The sequence below is a fragment of the Anas platyrhynchos genome, chromosome 22 (genome assembly GCF_047663525.1).
Source record: "Anas platyrhynchos isolate ZD024472 breed Pekin duck chromosome 22, IASCAAS_PekinDuck_T2T, whole genome shotgun sequence".
NCBI classification, from domain to species: domain Eukaryota; kingdom Metazoa; phylum Chordata; class Aves; order Anseriformes; family Anatidae; genus Anas; species Anas platyrhynchos.
Genome location: NC_092608.1, coordinates 1,871,644 through 1,888,832, shown reverse-complemented (window position 1 = coordinate 1,888,832; position 17,189 = coordinate 1,871,644). Strand labels below are relative to the sequence as shown.

General features: G+C 70.3%; 2 protein-coding genes across 6 annotated transcripts; one reads left to right on the top strand and one right to left on the bottom strand.

The window, feature by feature from the left end:
- Window positions 1–65: 65 nt before the first annotated feature.
- On the top strand, window positions 66–4,273 carry TNFRSF25 (TNF receptor superfamily member 25). The gene is made up of 8 exons (XM_038166679.2): window positions 66–334; window positions 2,048–2,243; window positions 2,343–2,474; window positions 2,548–2,700; window positions 2,776–2,857; window positions 2,929–2,987; window positions 3,069–3,274; window positions 3,363–4,273. The coding sequence occupies exons 1-8, from the start codon at window positions 305–307 to the stop codon at window positions 3,801–3,803; spliced, it is 1,299 nt and encodes a 432-aa protein (XP_038022607.2). The 5' UTR covers window positions 66–304; the 3' UTR covers window positions 3,804–4,273.
- A 143-nt stretch (window positions 4,274–4,416) lies between these two features.
- On the bottom strand, window positions 4,417–16,830 carry ESPN (espin). Of its 5 annotated transcripts, XM_027443423.3 has the most exons (14): window positions 16,468–16,827; window positions 15,005–15,198; window positions 12,428–12,614; window positions 12,161–12,343; window positions 11,946–12,077; window positions 11,618–11,837; window positions 11,269–11,540; window positions 9,711–9,872; window positions 9,453–9,636; window positions 8,111–8,256; window positions 7,723–8,004; window positions 5,180–5,259; window positions 5,083–5,094; window positions 4,417–4,989 (listed from the first exon to the last, which is right to left on the bottom strand). In XM_027443423.3, the coding sequence occupies exons 1-14, from the start codon at window positions 16,759–16,761 to the stop codon at window positions 4,842–4,844; spliced, it is 2,496 nt and encodes an 831-aa protein (XP_027299224.3). In that variant the 5' UTR covers window positions 16,762–16,827; the 3' UTR covers window positions 4,417–4,841. The 5 variants fall into 5 exon arrangements, with proteins under 5 accessions (XP_027299224.3, XP_071883023.1, XP_071883024.1 ...); XM_038166678.2 differs by lacking the exons at window positions 4,417–4,989; window positions 5,083–5,094; window positions 5,180–5,259 and adding an exon at window positions 5,269–7,380 and having other exon boundaries at window positions 16,468–16,830; XM_072026922.1 differs by lacking the exons at window positions 4,417–4,989; window positions 5,083–5,094; window positions 5,180–5,259; ... (5 more) ...; window positions 15,005–15,198; window positions 16,468–16,827 and adding exons at window positions 5,266–7,380; window positions 10,860–11,219 and having other exon boundaries at window positions 9,711–9,929.
- Between the last annotated feature and the right edge of the window lie 359 nt (window positions 16,831–17,189).

The window sequence follows — 17,189 nt, the reverse complement described above, 5'->3', positions numbered from 1 at the left end:
CCGGGGGGGGGGGGGGGGAATGGGAGGGGCGCGGCGGGCGGGCGCAGGTCCCTACTGCGCGGCACTCCCGTCATGTGGTTTTGCACCCTCTGGACTCATTTCCAAAAAAGCATTTCCTCCTGCTACGACTGAGTGTAAAAGCCTGCCTGGGGAGGGCTGGCACTCATTCACCACGCGTCGCGCGGCGGCGATGGGGCGCCGGGGCACCCTGCCCTCGCGCTGAGCCTCCCCGGCGCTGGGGACCCCGCGCTCCGCTGCGCCCACCGCCGCCGCCCGGCATGAGCCAGCCACATCGGCTTCAAGGATGAAGCGCCACTGCCCAGGGGCAGCTTCGGTGAGTGTGGTGGGGCTGGGAGTGACCCTGGTGTGACCAGGCTGTGGCTGTGGGTGGCATGGCCACAGCAGGCAAGGTCACGGGGACAATGGGCACGGCACAGCCCCGGGGACTGTGGGCACAGCGTGGGGATGGGAACCACGGGTATGGCACAACCACGGGTATGGCACAGCCACGGGACTGCAGGCATGGCCACGGGGATGGCAGACACAGCCCGGTCACAGGGACTGTGGCACAGCTCAGCCTTGGGGACTGCAGCCACCGGGATGATGGGCGTGATGTGGCCATGGGCCTGCGGGCAGGGCGCAGCCCTGGGGCCATCGCCAGGCTGCACCGCGAGCCTGCGGGCACCCAGTGAGGATGCCGGCTGTGACCCTACACTTGGTGATAGCCGAGGGCACCGGGGTGGCCGAGGGAACTCGGTGGCTGGGTGCTCCCGTGCCCACAGCCTGCAGCCAGAGCCGCGTTACGGGTAGGGGTGGCGCTTGCACGGCACAGGAAGCGGTGGCCCCGCAGGGTAACCGGCAGCAGGCGGCGGCTGCGCGGGCAGCTCCCTTCCCGAGGGGCACCCCCTGCCCGGAGCTGCGGCCCCTTGCCCCAGGGGTGCCCAGGAAGGGGCAGTGCCCTCGTGTGCCGTGCCGGCAGGGCCCCGCTGCGGGCAGCTCGTGCCTCGGTGGGGCTGTGCCGCTGACTCAGACGTGCCGCTGGCTGCCGGGCCAGCTCGTCGCCGTGCGGCCGCCCCGATCTGATCACGGCGCTATGCAAATGGGGCAGCCCGTGCACGGTTTCCAGTCCACCGGTGGCGGTTTAATAGAAAATGATTCAGTCCCTGTAATCGGGGCGATCTCGGCTGGGAAATCCAGTCCCTGGTGTGGAATCCCCTGGCTGGCCGCCCGCCGTGGCTGGGCACGCAGTGCCTGCCCCACGGACCCCACCCCCTGCCCACCGCGCTGCCGGCAGCGGAGCCGGTGCGGACACCCCCCTGCGCGGCCCACGCGGGGGCTCCCCTGTGTGCAGCACCCAGCACCCCAGACGGGGCGGCGGGGGAGTGGTGACCTAGTTTGGGACGCACGTACAAAGCACGATAGCATCGGGGGAGAGCATGAGCTGGGCATGGTTTCCTCTCAGGGAGGAAATCGCCTCATCTGTGAGGAAGATAAAGCAGAGGAAAGTAAAGGGAGGCAGCATTAACCCTCACGCACCCAGCCCCTGCACGCAGCATGGGGCTGAGTCCCGGCCTGGGCTGGATGAAGGCATCCCCGGCTGGGTGCCCGTGGGCAGCAGCACCAGGTCTGCCCGCGCAGCAGCCGCCCTCCTCCCCATCCAGGGTGGCCCCCGTGCCCCCGCAGCGTGTGCCCTGCAGCCCAGGCAGGAAGCCGCTTACTCAGGTATTGAGGGGAAAGCACGGCACGGGGGCTGCCGCGGGGCATTCCCAGCCCTTAGCCCTACACCCGCGCAGCCCTGGGGCATGGGGCCACCTCCCCGGCCGTCCTGCCCCACTGCTGGTGTGGGGCCTGGCAGGGGCAGCAGCATCCACCCGTCTCGCGCTGCGCTTGGCTCGGGCTCGGGTGGTCAAAGCTCGGTGCCAGTCCCTGCAGCGTGGCTGGAAGCACGGTAAGCACGACAGCCCGGCACGGCTGCACGGCTCCCCGGGGTGCCCACCCCGTGCCTGGGTGCTGGCTGCCTGCAGCCCTGCCCTTTCCCTGCCTGCAGGTTGTCCTGGCAGCGCTGTGGCTGCTGGCAAGCGGCTTGCTGCCCCTGGGCTGCCAGGACTGCGCCGCGGCACGGGGGCAGCAGGGCCCAGCGCGGCTGCTCGCCCGTCCACGGAGGCTCGCAGCAAAGCTCCCCTGCCCCCCTGGGATGAACTGGGTCGATGCAGTTCATCGGTGCTGTCCCCAGTGTCCAGCAGGTGAGAGATGCGCAGCGGGCACGGCACGGTGTGCCAGGCGTCGTGGCACGGCTCTGCCACGTAGTGGCCGTGCTCCTTGTCACCCTGCTGCCTGCACAGGGACGTACCTGAAGACCCCCTGCTCGATTCATCTCAATGACAGCCACTGCGACGCCTGTTCTGACGGCACCTACCTCTCCCAGCCCAACACCCGCAGCGAGTGCCACGTCTGCTATGAGTGCGACCACCACGGTGAGCTGGCAGTGCCCCGCGCCGCGCTGTGCCGTGCCGTGCCGTGCCACCCTGCTCACCCCCACACCCGCAGCTTTCCAGACCGTGCTCAGCAACTGCTCGGCCACCAGCAACGTCGTCTGCGGCTGCGAGCCTGGCTACTTCCGCAGCTGCCTGAACGAGCACTGCAGCGAATTCACCTGCAGCAAGTGCCAGCTCTGCCAGGGGAGGCAGATCCAGCAGCCCTGTGAGTGCTGTCACCCGGTCCTCGGGGTGCCACCCTGTGCGCCCACCGCAGCCCTGACGTGTGCCCTCTCCCCAGGCTCGGACACGCAGGACACGCTGTGCGGCGGCTGCGAGCCCAACTTCTACGCCAAGGGCAGCGAGTGCCGGCCGTGCCAAAAGTAAGCAGCTCCCCGGGAGGGGTGGCGTGGCCGGTGGTGCGGCGCGGTGCCCACCTTCCCTCTCCTTGCAGGAACAGCCAGGAGCCGTGCGGCGAGGAGTGCCAGCAGGCGTGCGGAGGCAGCGCCCGAGGTGCGTGGGGCTGCGGGGTTGGGGGTGCCAGGGCAGCGGGGTGGGCACGGCTCTGTGGGACACCGCGTTGCTCCCTTGCAGGCTCGGGGCTGCAGTACCTCCTGCTGGCCCTGACCGTGCCCCTCTTCATGGGCGCCTTCGTCATCTACAAGAGGAGGTGGCTCCAGCACAGGGCCCTGGGGGGCAGCCCCCTCCTCACCGTCCCACCCCAGGGCTGCCCCAGCCCCACGGCCCGCACGTTCTCCCCCACCCAGGAGGCTGTAGCGATGGAGACAACGCCGTGCCAGGTCAGTGCCTGTGGCAGGGCGGCTGCGGGGGGGTTACCAGCCAGGGCAGGTTGGTCCTCATCGGACCAGGTCGTGTCCCCCTAAACAGGTCTGTGATCACGGCCCCGGCACGGCGAGGAGGAGCCCCGAATCCTGGGCCTTGAACAAGTGCCCCAGCAGAGCAGCACCGCTGGATGCTGGCGTGGAGCCCTCAGCGCCCCAGGAACCCGGCACCGCGCGGGGCCCCGACTCGCGCCCCCGCAGCCCCCAGCGCTGCGCCTTGCTGCAGGGCAGCCAGCTCTACGCCGTCATCAACGCGGTGCCGGTGCGGCGCTGGAAGGAGTTCATGCGGGTGCTGGAGCTGCGGGACACGGAGATCGAGCTGGTGGAGATGGAGGTGTCCCACTTCCGCGACCAGCAGTACGAGATGCTGAAGCGCTGGTGCCAGCAGACCAGTGCCACGCTCGACCGCATCTTTGCCGCCCTGGAGCACATGGAGCTGGCGGGCTGTGCCGAGGCGCTGCGCCAGAGCCTGGCGGTGGGACCCTGACCCCACGGCCCCCTCCTGGGCTGCATTGTGACCCCTGTGGGCCCAGGGACAGACGCGTCCCAGAAAAGCAGGGTCCCTACGGGACCACCCTGCCCCGGTGCCGTGGGGTGCCGTACCCCTAAGTATTGTTACTTAAGCCATGTAGACATTTTATGTCAGTTATCCAGACTGTGGGCTCAGGCTGCAGGAGCAGGACGGAGCTCCCCTCCCCAACCCCTCCCCACCCCCTATTTATGTCCTCCTGCCCCGGGGGCTGCGTTGGACACTGCCCCCGGCCCGCAGGCTGCCCGGCCGGGCTCCTGGGCGCGTGCCGCTCGCGGGACGAGCGGGTGCCGAGCCCGCTGCCAACCCATGGGATAGTTCTCAAGTCCACCTGGCAGGTACACTCCGGTGGGCCTGCCCCCACCCCAATAAAGTGGCATGTTCTCCATCCCCTGGCACCTGGCCCTTTTTCCTGGGGCTGCTGCTGGCCTCTCAGCACCGCAAGGGGGGCTCCAGGTGCCTGGGGCACTGCGGGTGCTGGCACCGCGGGCGGCACAGCGCAGCCCCACGGGAGGAGGGCAGCAGGGACCAGGCGGTGAGGGCAGCCCCAGGAAAGCGCGGGGCACTGCTGGAGGGGATTTAATGTTTTAATCGCCGAAACGCGGAGGGTCCGGGGCAGACGTGAGCTGCAAGTCTCCCTCTGGCGGCTCCGGAGCTGGGAGGGGAAGGAGAGGAACCGGCAGCCCAAGGGAGCTGCAGCAGCCACCCGGGCAGCCTGGCTGCCCGGGGCCACGGAGCTCGCTCTGCGGAGAGCAGCGTGCGCAGGGTGGCAGCAGGCGGGTGGCAGCGGGACGGGGCTACGGGCGCCCGGGGCAGTGGCAGCGGGCGCTCCTCCGGGACGGGCGAGGCGGGAGCGCCGGGGCCGTTGGCGGCGGGAGGAGGGTGCCGGGGCACAGCACGGCTGCTGCGGGGACCCCGGGGGCCCCGCCGGCCTCCTCCCGCCACGAAGAGCCATGTGCAGCACGCGGGGGAGCTACGCTGCTGCGGGGACTGGGGCTAGTGCTTCGCTATATCCCCCTTCTTGAGGATGATCTGCCGCTGCCAGGGCGCCAGCTTTGTCTCATCGTACCCAAGAGTCCTTAGCTTTTCTGACTGCTCCTTCTCCTTCTCCTCCTCCTCGCGCTTCAGCTTCTCTTGCTCTTTCCTGCTCGGCAGCAGAGGGGACAGGGTGCTGTGGGTCACTGAGCCCAGCCGCGCGCCCACCCCCCTGCCAGGGAAGGGGACAGGCGGCACTCACCGTTTCTGCTCCCTGTGAAAGCAAGGGGACAAGGTGCCGTTAGCGTGGGCTGGGGGCAGCTGGAGAGCACAGGCGGACCCCAGCCCGCCCTGCTCACCTCTCCTCCTCCAGCTTCTTGCGCAGGATGTCCCTCCTCCATGCCGGCATGCTGGCCAGGCGCGCCTCCTCCTCCTTCTCCTGCAACAAACAGCCGCGTTACGCACAGCCACGGGAGCGCAGGGCCTGGGGTGGCCGGCCGGGCTCCACCGGGGAAGCGAAGGATGGCAAAGGCTCCTGGAAAGCAGCCCCCCATGGGCCAGGACCGACCCAGCCCCATGGACATCACCCCTTGGGTCCACACCCCGCCAGCCACAGGGAGCACAAGCGTGGGGGCAGCCGGCAGGAGTGAGGCGCACCCCTGGCACCGCACAGCGCGGCACGGCACGGTGCCGATGGCACGCGGCCCCGCGCTGCCCGCGTTATCCCGGTGCGGGGAGCACACGCGGCCAAGGAGCGTGCGGAGCGCCGAGCCCTTCACAGCACACACAGCTTTATTGCACCGACACGTGGGGGCACACGGCACCCCGGCACCGCAAACAGCACACCAAGGGGGAGCTGCGCCCCCAGCACAACACACAGCCACGGCAAGGGGCACACAGCAACTTCGACACACAGCTGGCCGCAGAACCCCCGCGGGGTCTGGGCACCCGGGGCCAGCTCCCAGGGCACGAAGCAAAACCCGAAAAAAAACCTGCAGAGCTGGCCCGCAGTCCTGCTGCCGTGAGAACAGCTGAGCTGTGCCCAGCCCCGGCTGCACCCGGAGCCTCTCCTGGCTGCACACCCCAGCCGTGCGCTCGGCCAGCCCCATGCCACCACCACGGCCCCGGGACCTGCTGCTGCCACAGCATCCCACCCAGCTCAGATATCAAACATCTCTGCCTCCTTCTCCTTCCAGAAGGAGAAGCTGCGGTTGATGTAGCGGCAGATGTCCTCGTCACTGAACTCCCCCAGCTCCGAGACCAGCTGGGCCGGCTCCTTCCCTCCCTGGGCTGCAGCAGCGGGTGCCAGCCTGGGGGACGAAGGACTTGACTCCACCGCTGCTGCCGTGGGCACTGGTTCCCCAAAGAACTCCTGCTTCAGGTCCTCGAAGCCGTCGAGCCAGCAGCAGTGGCCAGCCTCGACCCGCTCCAGCGCGGCGCGGTGGAAGCGTCGGATGCACTCCCAGCTGTGGGTGCCCAGGCGGTCGAACATCTCGTAGCACAGCAGGTGTCGGAAGCGGCGCTCCTCAGGGCTCAGGTTCATCTCCAGCAGCTGGAAGTAGCCCAGCATGAAGAGGTCGAGCGAGAGGCTGTCGTAGGGCACGGGCGAGCCTCGGACGTGGGGCAAGAAGTGCTCGGGCCAGTAGAGCACATCGGCACGACTCAGCCGCCGGATTTGCCGCCCGGGCACCCGGTGGGCGACGCTCCTCCAGCGCGCCAGCAGCCTCCCCACCGCCTGCCGCTGCTTCCAGAGCCGCCGCAGCCGCTCGTCCCCGCGGGTGCGTGCACCAGGGGCCTCCGCCAGCGCCCACTTCTTCCAGTGCTCCAGGAAGAGGGAGACGGCGCGCTCCTTCCGCGCGTCGATGCGCTCCTGCAGGCAGCTCAGCTCCGTCTGCACCGGCTGGCTGCGCCGCAGCACCCCGTCCGCGTCCCCATCCCCGTCCCCGTCCCCGTACTCCTCCTCCAGCACTGGCTCACGGGTGCAGACCTCCACGGGTGCTCCCGGGGGCAGCGACCGCTTCCTCTTGGTGACCCTGCTGCGGGGCGGGGGGGCTCCCACCAGCCCCTCGTAGTTGGCCTTGAGGCTGCGGACAGACACACCGCAGTGCAGGATCTCACGCCGGGCGTCCTGCTGGGTGCCGGCCGGGGCGCTGGGGGGGGACCTCTGGGGCACAGCGCTGCTCGCCACTCCCCCCACCCCGGGGCTCTCGCGGCCCCCCAGAGCGGCCAGCAGCATGGCCATGCTCCTCAGCAGCGCAGAGGTCTTGCTGCACCAGGCGGGCAGGTCCTCGGCACGGCCCTGCAGGCGCCGGGGGTCAAGGGAAAAGCGCTCGGGGGCCAGGGTGGCCGGGAGAGGCAGGAGCTGCTGCAGCTCCTCCTCCAGCTGCTCCAGCTCCGTCTCCACCGTCTGCACCTTGTGCATCACCTGCAGGTTTTCGATTTGCCTCTCAATGCGGAGAATGTCCTCCTCCGTCATGAGCTGCCCAAAGGGTCCCAGCATGCCCCCGTGGGCGGGGGAGTAGCGCCAGCACGGGGGGGGGAAGACGCTCCCAGGCTCCAGCTAGGGCAGGAAAAAGGGCAAAACAGCTCCTGAGGACGCGCCCCGCAGCCCTGCACGTGCCAACCCCCCAGCACCGGGGTCCAGCAGGGAGCCAGGACCGCGCACGCCTCGCACCGCCGGTGGCCACATGGGATGAGCGCTCCGGGAAGGGCTCTGCAGCCGGGCAGCACCCACAGCACGCGTGGCGGGGCCGTCCCCTGCGTGCAGCGGGGCTGGGGCCATCCAGGAGCAGGAGGGAACCGGAGGAGATGACACCAGACGGGTCCTGGGCTGCCGGGCCATGCCCACGCCGCTCTCACCGCACGCACAGCACACGGAGCCCCGCAGAGGGTCCCCCCCTACCTTGCGCCGCTGCTCCTCTTCCTCCTGCATGCGGAGCTGCAGCTTGCGCACCATCACCTGCCGCTTCCACTCGGGGATGGGCCGGCCCTGCTCGTCGTGGCTCGGCACCAGCGCCTCCGCATCTGGCGGGCCCCCGGCCCCCGGCCCTGGCACCGGTGAGCTCCCGTTGAGCACCGGCTCCGGCGAGCCCCCCGCCACGCAGCGCGGCAGCCCCACGGCCTCGGGGGTGGCCGGCGGGGTGGGCGTCCTGGTGGGCGATGGGGAGGACAGCGGCGACTCGGCCTGTGGAGGAAGGGAGGAAGGGAGAGTGGGTGCCCGCTGTGCTCCCCCCTGGTCCCGCAGGGCTCAGGGACCCCCCACCATCCCCCCCCCCAACTCCACCACCTACATTGGCCCCGGCCTGGCCACTGCCGGAGAAGACAGTGGTGAAGCCTTTGCTCTGCGGCGTCGGCTTCAGGCTCTTCCCAGCCTTGATCTCGGCCAGGAGCTCCGAGTTGTCGCCGGTGGGGGACATCATGTTGAACGACTTGGTGCCTGGCGGAGAAAGGCAGGGGGGGCAGTAAGAGCCCCGCTGCTGCCGGCCCCCTGCTTCCCCAGCAGACTGCGGCCCACGGGGTTGACGGGGGGCCGGCCAACAGCCCCCCACACCCAGGAGCCCTTGGGACCCCACCAGACCCCACCCTGGCACCCAGCTCCCCAGGGCAGCCGGGCAGCCCCGTGAGCACCCACCGTCCATGCCAGCCATGCGTGCGCCCCTAAAGGCCCATGGTGCCGCGCCGCAGCCAAGCCCCTTCCCCACCGCCCTGCGCTCGCCCCCTCGGCCGCGCCGCAGCAAGGGCCGGTCGCCTGTCGGTGCGGAGGGCCCGGCCGGGTGCTCGCAGTGCCATCCAGTGCCACTGAGACCCCAGCCCCTGGGAGCCGGCGCTAATAAAGCGGGGGCTGAGCGGCCGCCAGCCCGCGAGCTGCAATCAGCGGCGGGGGAGCGGCCGGTGCGCTCACGTGGCGAGGTAATGCCGGCCGGCTGAGCGCGAACAAAGGCGCTCTGTGCACGGGGCCGTGGGGCCACGGGGGGCACGGGGCCCTGCCAGCCCTGCCCGGGCAGCAGCGGCGGCCCCACGCTCTGCTCCTGCCTCAGGCGGAGCCGTGCCGGAGCTCAGGGCTCGTTTGGCACCCAGCGGCACGTTGTTGGCCTCACGGCCTGGGGCACGTTGGCGAGGGCTGGGCACCGTCGTGACTGCGGCCACCTCGGCCACCCTGCGGGACAGCCCCGTGTCACAGGCAGGGGTGCGGGCATCGAGGCGCCCTGCTCTGGGCTGCAGGCGCTGCGTCCCCGCGGGCACTACCTGACCACCAAAGAGTAACGAGCCTTGGTACTTACTCTTCATCTGTCTCAAAGCCTTTCCTTCTAGGGGGAGAAGCAGAGAGGCGGCACAGCGCGTGTAGCAGAGGAAGGATTTGGCCACCACAAGACAAGAGAGAAGAGAAGCAGCCAGCAGTGAGAGCAAGTGGGGGCGGGCAGGCGTGGGAGCCCCCGCGCCGAAACCGGAGGAGAGAAGGACAGAGAGGCTGTCAGGAGCTGCGCCCCGAGGAGCCGGAGCGCAGGGACAGGAGAAGCACGAAGGCACCCGGTGCCGGGGCACATCCAGCCCGGCACCGCCACGTGGCCGGGGCAGGAGCTGTGCCCGCTGCCGGGCCCTGGCCCCCCGCGCCCCCCAGGACCCCCGACTTACTTCCCGTGGAGGAGGAGGAGCGGCGGGGCCCGGCGGGGGCCTCAGCTGGCGGCGGTGGCGGCGGTGGCGGTGGGCAGGCGGTTTCGGGCAGCGGTGGGGGCGGCGGTGGGGGCGGCAGCTCGGCGCCAGGCTTGGTATCTGCCGGGCCCCCGTTGTGCATGGTGTCCGCGGAGAGGGGAGAGCCCTGAAAAACCACGGGTGGGCGTCACACGGAGCCAGTGCCACCGCGCTGCCCGCGGCGCCGGCGCCCGGGCTCACCTCCTCACTGTGTGCCATCCTGCGGGGACCGGGCAGCTCCGCCGCGCTGGGCCCCAGGTGCTTATAGTAATCGCCCGTGCTCGGCTGCTTGCTGAAGTTCCTCGACCGCCTCGTGGAGTCGGCCCGGCGCAGGCCCTCGGGGCTGCCCTCGCGTGACGCTAGCTGCAACGGGGAGCGCAGCTGAGCGGGCAGGGCCGCGGCGTGGCCGTGGTGCGTGCCCTGGGGGGATGCGGGCTGAGCGAGGGGGTGGCTGCAGCCCCCGACAGTGCCTGGCACCGCGACCCCGTGGCCTGTGCCTGGGAGCCCGAGGCTGAGCCTCCCCTGGGATAACCCCCTGGGAACGGCAGCGCTGCCTCCTGGCCCCATGGATTAGCTGGAGCTTGAGCTTATCCCCACGGGGCCGGAGCCCTGCCACGGACCCGGCTGTAAATGTCGCTATTAAGGCAGTAAGACCCGCGGCAGCACGGCCTCGGCTCACCCCAGTGCATACCTCTGGGGCTTTGCGGGTCGAGCAGCCGTGCCGCAGGGGTCCCGCCACTATGGCACAGCCCCGTGCCCCGCTCCCTGCGCCCAGGGCCCCACTATTTGCATTTCTCCTTGTGCCACCTCCGCCCAAGGCATTTGCATGGTGAGCCGGGGCACTGCCCGCTACCGGCAGCCCCAGCTAAGTCAACAAGTGCCAGCCGGGCGCTTCCTGCTCCGACAGCTGCCAGGCACCGCGCCAAGCCTGGCTCCGGCTGCACAGCCCCAGCCCCGGCCCCACGGGTGGGTGCGAGGTTGGTGCCGCCCGGCCTCACGGCACCAGGTGCCCACACGGCTTGGCACCGATGGTGCTTGAGCTCACACGCACCCACGCAAGCCGTGGGCAGCCCAGGGCAGGGCTGCTCGTTAGCCCTACGTGTGCTAACCAACAACACGGAGCCCAAGCCCAGCACAGGCCCGGCACACGCTGCTCTGCCGAGACCCCATCCTGCGTGCCCCGGACCCCCGCAGTGCTGGGCTCTGCCAGTGCGTGCCCATGCCAGCAGCCGTGGCCGTGCACCAGGCTGTCCCCAGCCGGGTGGCGAGGCCCATGGCTGGGGTCGAGGTGGACCCTGAGCCCCCCACACCCGGTGCCCCCCCTGCCCCAGGCAGCTGCGCCCCTCTTACCTGTGCGTCCCAGCTGAGCCCTCTCAGCTCCTGGCAGCGCCGGCACTGCCACCCGACACCTGCGGCGCAGGTGACACCGGAGCCGGGCACTCGGGTTACAGCTGCTGCCTGCACCCCACGCCTCCACGCAGCCGCCCACGCCCAGCTCGCCCGGGGCACTGTGCCGGTGGCACTGCTGGCACCACGTGAGCACAGCGCACGCCACCCACACGGCACTGGCACGCTGAGCCGCTGCCATTTGTTGGGGGGGGCATCACCGGCCCCAGCTTGCTGTACCCCTGCTGCTGTGGCAGGCGCTCGGCGTGCCACCCCCAGCAGCGCTGCCACTGGTGCTGAGTGCCCACGGGACATGGGTGCTTGGAGTTGTGCCCCCCCCGGCAGCCCCCCTGTGCTCGTGGGGGTTCTGTACCTCTCTGCGCAGCGCCTGGCTCTCCACGTGCCGCAGGTTGTTCTTGGCCCGCACGTAGATGTCGGCAGTGTCGGGGGAGGCAGGGGGTGCAGGCGCGGGGTAGCCGGGGGGCGGCGGGGGCGGGCGGGTGGCAGGTGGGGGTGGCGGTGGGGGGAAGCTGGGGGGCGGCGGTGGGGGGCCCTCACTTGCTGACCCCCTGCCCCGTGGCCGCGTCTCGGGGTTCAGCATGTCCATGTACGCCTGCATGTCCGTCAGCGCGGGCTCGGGGACCCCTGCAGAGAGTGTGGGGGGTCACAGCTGTGCTCACCCTGTGTCACCCCCCCCCCAGCTCCCTGCCCCATGCACTCACGGGCTGTGGGGGCGCCGTGGGGGCCACCCCTCTTCTCTCCGGTGCTCGACTGGCTGGAGTTGCAGGAGTCGTAGTTGGAGAGGGTGCTGGCGGGGGAGCCCACCTCGAAGCGTGCCTGGGGCGCTGACACCGTGGTGTTGGGCGACGACATGCCCGAGTCGGGCTGCCGGCACTCCCCATCTGCTGAGGGGTCTCGCGACAGCACGCGGTGCTCCACGCTCTGCCGGCACAGCCGAGCGATCAGGGGGGTGGGCAGCAGCACCTGGGCCCTGCGTGCCCCCCACGATCCCCCCGCATGCTGTGCCCCGATGCCAGGGTGCCACCGTACCATGTTCTCCACAGTGCGCAGGTACTTGGCGCAGTGGCTGTGGCCGTTGTAGTCGGCGAGGTCGGCTGCCGTGTAGCCGTCCTGGTCGCGGATGCTGAGGTCGGCACCATTCACCACCAGGATCTGGCAGCACTGGGGAGAGAAGGGGGGAGCGTGGCAGGCTTGATGCCGCGCTGCCCCCCTCCCTACCAGCACCCCCAGCCAGCAGCACCAACCTCCAGCTCGCCGTTCTCAGCGGCATCGTGCAGTGGCGTGCCGCCCCAGCCGTCCGCCGTGATCTCGCCCCCGTGCAACAGGAGCCAGCTCAGCACCTTGGCGTGGCCGCGGCTGGCGGCGAAGTGCATGGCTGTGGCCCCATCGTCATCCCGCTCTGACAGGCTCACCGACGTGAAGCTCATCTGCGGAGGTGGCAGATGAGCAGGGCTGTCGTGCCGTGCCGTGCCGTGCCGTGCCGTGCCGTGCCGAGCCCAGGCAGCACTTACCAGCCAGACGATGACGGTGTTGTGGCCCATCTGGGCTGCGGCGTGCAGTGGGGTCATGCCGTCATTGGCGCGCACGTGGGGGTCAGCCCCGCAGTCCTTCACCAAGTACTGGATGATCTCGAGGTGGCCCTCCTGGCAGGCGAGGTACAGAGGGGTGGCACCGGTCTTGGTCTGGGCACTGAGAGTGCTGCAAGCAGAGCACGGCGCTGGGCACCCGCAGCCCGCATCGGGTGGGAGCACGGGGCACCGGGGACATGGGGGTGCGGGGAACGGGGACATGGGGATATGAGGGCACAGGGGCACACCGGGCACAGGGGATGTGTGGGACACGGGGACCGTGTGGGTGCAGGGACACCAGGACCACGTGTGTCACAGGGCCTGGGGGGCACGCAGGGCACGGGGCAGGCAGCACCAGGCAATATGGGCTGGGGACGTCCACGCCACGGCCCTGCTCAGTCCCCGCACAGACACAGTGGCTGCCGCGGGAGGTCATTAAGTCAATAAGCTCGGGCTAATCGCATTCCTCCGGCTGTTTTTGGACACTGCAATCTAGCAGTATTTTTAAGTAAGCAGCTTAGGCACCAGCAGCCGGTGGGGAAGGGTGGAACTGCGCGTTGGCACTGCCCAGGAGCACCACTGCCGGGCACCGCGGTCCCCCAGGCCTTGGCACCCCCGTGGCCACATCCTGAGCCATGCATCCCACATCCCACATCCTGCACCCTGCGTCCCATATATCCCAAATCCCGCTCCCTAAATCCTGCATCCCACACTGCACGCCCTTCGCCATGCAGGAAGCTGGTTTTTAAGTGCGCCATAAAAACCTGTTGAATATTTAAAAAAGGAAGTGCAATAAATACTCCGCTCTGTTATCGCAGCGATCGTGGGCCCTTAATAATTGATCCCTGTAACCGTGAGACGGGTGGCGGCCAGCGCTGGCTCTGCGCTGTGCCGTGCTGCAGGACGCCAGCTTTCCGTGCACTGCACTGGAGACGGGGACCAGGGACAGGGCTGGGGGCTGGCTGGGGCACAGCAGAGCCACGCACGGTGGTGGTGTGGGTGCAGTGGGTGCATTTTCAATCCGTAATTGCCGTTTCCCAGTTATGGGGAGGGGTTAATCCACTTGGGTGAGCACTGGCTGGGAGCCAGGCGCTCGGCGCAGTGGGTGAATGCTTTGCCAGATGGCCATGACCCCGCGCTGGCCGCCCACCTCGCCACCAGCTGCTGCGGACACCACGGCACAGCCGAGCCAGCAGTGGAGGTGCCGGGGACTCTGTGGCCTCGCTGCTGGTGCTGGCTGCCCAGCCTGGCACGCGCCCTCCCGCCCGAGCTGCGGCCACGTCCCGCAGCGCCCCAGGATTGGGTTTCACAGCTGTAACAGAGCCTCCTGCAAGCCGCAGGGCCCGAGCGCAGGGCGAGCAGTAAATAATTCAGGGGCCACCTTGGCGGTGGAAGGCGGGCGATGGCAGCGGAGTAACCCCAGCAGGAACATGAAATTCAATGTGAAAGCGCTGCCGCCACGTGTGCTGCGGGGGCGACGATGCAGGGACTGAGCAGGAACCAAGGCTGTGAGGGAGCTGGGCCCTGGGATGGGGAGGGTGAATCCATCTGGGTGTGGGGGCAGCACAGGTGCCCCCCTGAGCCAGCACACCTGGGGCAAGGAGATAAAGAGCCGGGGTGGCCAGGCTGGGGAGGCTGCTTGCAGTGGGGTAGGTGGGTGGGGGGCTGGCTGCTGCAATGGGTTCTGCTGGTGGGATGGCTGTGTGGGTCTGGGAGCTGGTGCAGGACCATGTGGCACCTGGGGAAGGGGGCGAGAATGGGGCCGGAGGCAGCCTGAGGGGGTCCCACCACCCCTCTGCACCCCTGATACCCGCAGTCCCTGCACCTCCTGGGCACGGCGTGGTGGGGGCAGTGTCCCCACGGCCTCCCCCTTGGCCAGGGCCCTGGTTATTTATAGCAGCCTCTGCCCACCGTGGGAAATGAGATTAGGGGCCACATAATCACACGGTGAGGCCCGGGGTGGCTCGGCACTCTGTGCCCCGTGGCAGCTGTGCCGTGTCCCCAGGGCACGTCGGGGGGCGGCCGCACGGGGGGCTGACCCCAGGGGTGGCGGTGCCGGCCGAGCAGTGCGGCAGCGCCCGGTGGTGCCGTGGCCCTGAGCTCCTGGGGGCAGCGGGGAAGGTCGGCTCTGGTGCAGGGAGCAGCCTCTGCTCCGCCGGCAGCCTAATCCATTTACATAACGGCGGGCAGACAAAGGCGGCTGTGTTATCGCCCCGCGCCAAGAGCGCGGCGAACAAACCCCGCTGCGTGCTGCTCCTGGTGGGCAGCTATATTTCTGTCAGTGCTCGCTGCGCTCCTCCTCGCCCTTTCTCTCCGGGTGATAAAGAAGGCACAGCTGCCTTCCCGAGGTGATAACGCGGCCGTGTTGCCCTTGGAGCTGTGATGCAAGGGGGATGGAGATGGCCGCATCGCCAAGTGGCTGGTGCCCAGTGCTGGCACCTCGCACAGAAACTCAAAGGGCTGCCGGTCAGCGTGCCATCAGCTCGGCCCCTGTGCCCCCTAGCAGCAGGGGGCTGTTACCTTGGGCAGTGTCCTAGGAGAAGTCGCAGGGAGGGGAAATCCCCTTTGGCCGCAGCGTAGTGGACCGGCAGCGCTCCCGTGTCCGTGGCTGCCGTGGGGTCGCTGCCTCCGAAGCGGAGGAGCCAGTCGATCACCTCGTGGTGACCGAATCGGGCTGCGAGATGTAGGATAGTGGCACCGGAGTTGTCTGTGTCCTGCGGGAGGAACGGAGAGGCCTTGGCACCCGGCAGCACAGGCTGCCCAGAGCCTGCAGCAAGGGTTTGAGCGTGGGGCTGGGGAAGCTCCATCGATACCGAGCATGGGCAGCCCCGCAGGGCTCAGGGCAGGAGGGGATGGTCCTGGGCAACAGGGGAGAGGCGATGGGGGCCGTAAGCGTGCCGTGTCCATGCCAGGTCCCCATGGGCCCCAGCAGCAGCGCACCAGCCCGGCTGCGGGGCCTCGTTGGCTGCCGGTGGTGCACAAAGCCCGGATTGTTCTCCCTGCCGCGGGGGCTCGCTGCGCTGCCGGCCACCCGGCTCCCCTCCTGGCTCCACGGGATGCAGAGCAGAGCTGGCCCTGGGCCAGGACGGCACCGAACCGTGCTGAACCCGTCCTTCCTGCTTAATCGCCTCTCCCACCCCTCCTCCTCCTCCACGTCACATGCTGGTACCTCTCTGCCAGCCCCCGGCAAGCTGCTTATCTGCCCCGGGGCTTGCTCTGGTTGTGTAACCCTGGGAAGGGGCTGGCACCCTGGGGCGCAGCTTCCACCTGAACCTCCGTGCCCTCCTCGGGTCTGCGTGGGCTTTGTCCGGAGCGTGCCAGCCCTCCCGTCCCAGCTGGGTGGCTGCCCTGGGGGGTGGCTGTGCCAGCGGCTCACACCCAGCACAGGGTCAGGGCTTGGCACAAGGTGCTGCTGGGTGCCTGCCCCCTCCTGAGCCCCCCACCACCAGGCAGTTTGGCCAAGGCAGAGCCCACGCGAGGCTCCAGCGCTGCTGTGGGTGGCCACAGACCCAGAGCAGAGCCTGTCTGTGACCTTCTCCCCACGGCCACCACCTCTCCAGACCTACGCAGCCGGAAACAATCCCAGTGCTCCTCACCCCAGCCGGGCCCTGGCTATGACCCCCCCTCCTCCACGGGGCACAGCGCAGATGCTCTGGGGACCTCGCTGCCCCTTGGTGCAGGATCTGTAGCCCTGGGAGCCGCGGTGGAGGCGTGGGGTGTGGGGTGCCTCAGCCGAGCGGGGCACCGTGGTGGTCCCTGGGGTGTGCCAAAACGCCCCTGGGCACTTCCAGGCTGCCCGAGACCCCGCCGGGAACCTCTCCAAACCTCTCCACGGCTGGAGGTGCCGAAGAGGAGGAGGAAGAGGAGGAGAAGGAGGCAGCGGCCGGGCCGCCCCCCCGGTGCCGCGCTCCCATCCCGGCACCCCTCCGCGCCCGCTCCGTCGAGCCCCGCGCCCCCTCCCCGGCCCCGCGCTCCTCTCGCACCTGCACGCCGCAGCCCCCCTGCGTGAGCAGCCACTGCAGACAGGCGAGGTTGCCGGTGGCGGCGGCGTCGTGGGCCGGCGTGGCCCCGTTGCGCGCCCTCGAGTCTCCGCGCAGCGCGGCCTCGGCCGCCAGGTACCGGAGGCAGGCGAGGCGGCCGGCACGGGCGGCGTGGTGCGCGGGGGAGGCTCCGAGCGCGTCCCGCAGCCCCGGCCGCAGCAGCCCGGCCGCCCGCAGCCCCCGCAGCGCCTCCACGTCCCCCTGCCGAGCCGCCAGCAGCGCCCGCTCCAGCGCCATGGCCCCGGCCCCGCACCGGCCGCGCGGGGCCGTCCGGCCGCCGCTTGGCACTGCGCGGCGCCCCCGCGGCGCGGCGGCCCGGCCCCGCCGGCTCCTCCTCCTCCTCCCCCGGGGCCGGCCCGCCCCGCCGCCCCCCCCCTCCCCCGGGCCCCGGCCCCTCCGCCCGCCCCGCCGGCAGCCCCGCCGTCGGGGCACGGCGGCCGCCCCGCCGCCCGGCGGACCCTGCCCCGGGGGCGCAGGACCCGGGGGCGCGGCGCCACCTACCCCGGGCGCGGCGGGGGCCGCCGGTGGCCCCGGGACCGCGCAGCCCCCGGTGGTGACGAGTCCCCGGACACGTCGGTGGCGGCGGGGAGCGGGGCGGGGGTGGTCGTAGGGGGGCACGGGGCCGGGGGCGGGCGGTGCCGGGGCTGTGCCCCCCCCGGCGCAGG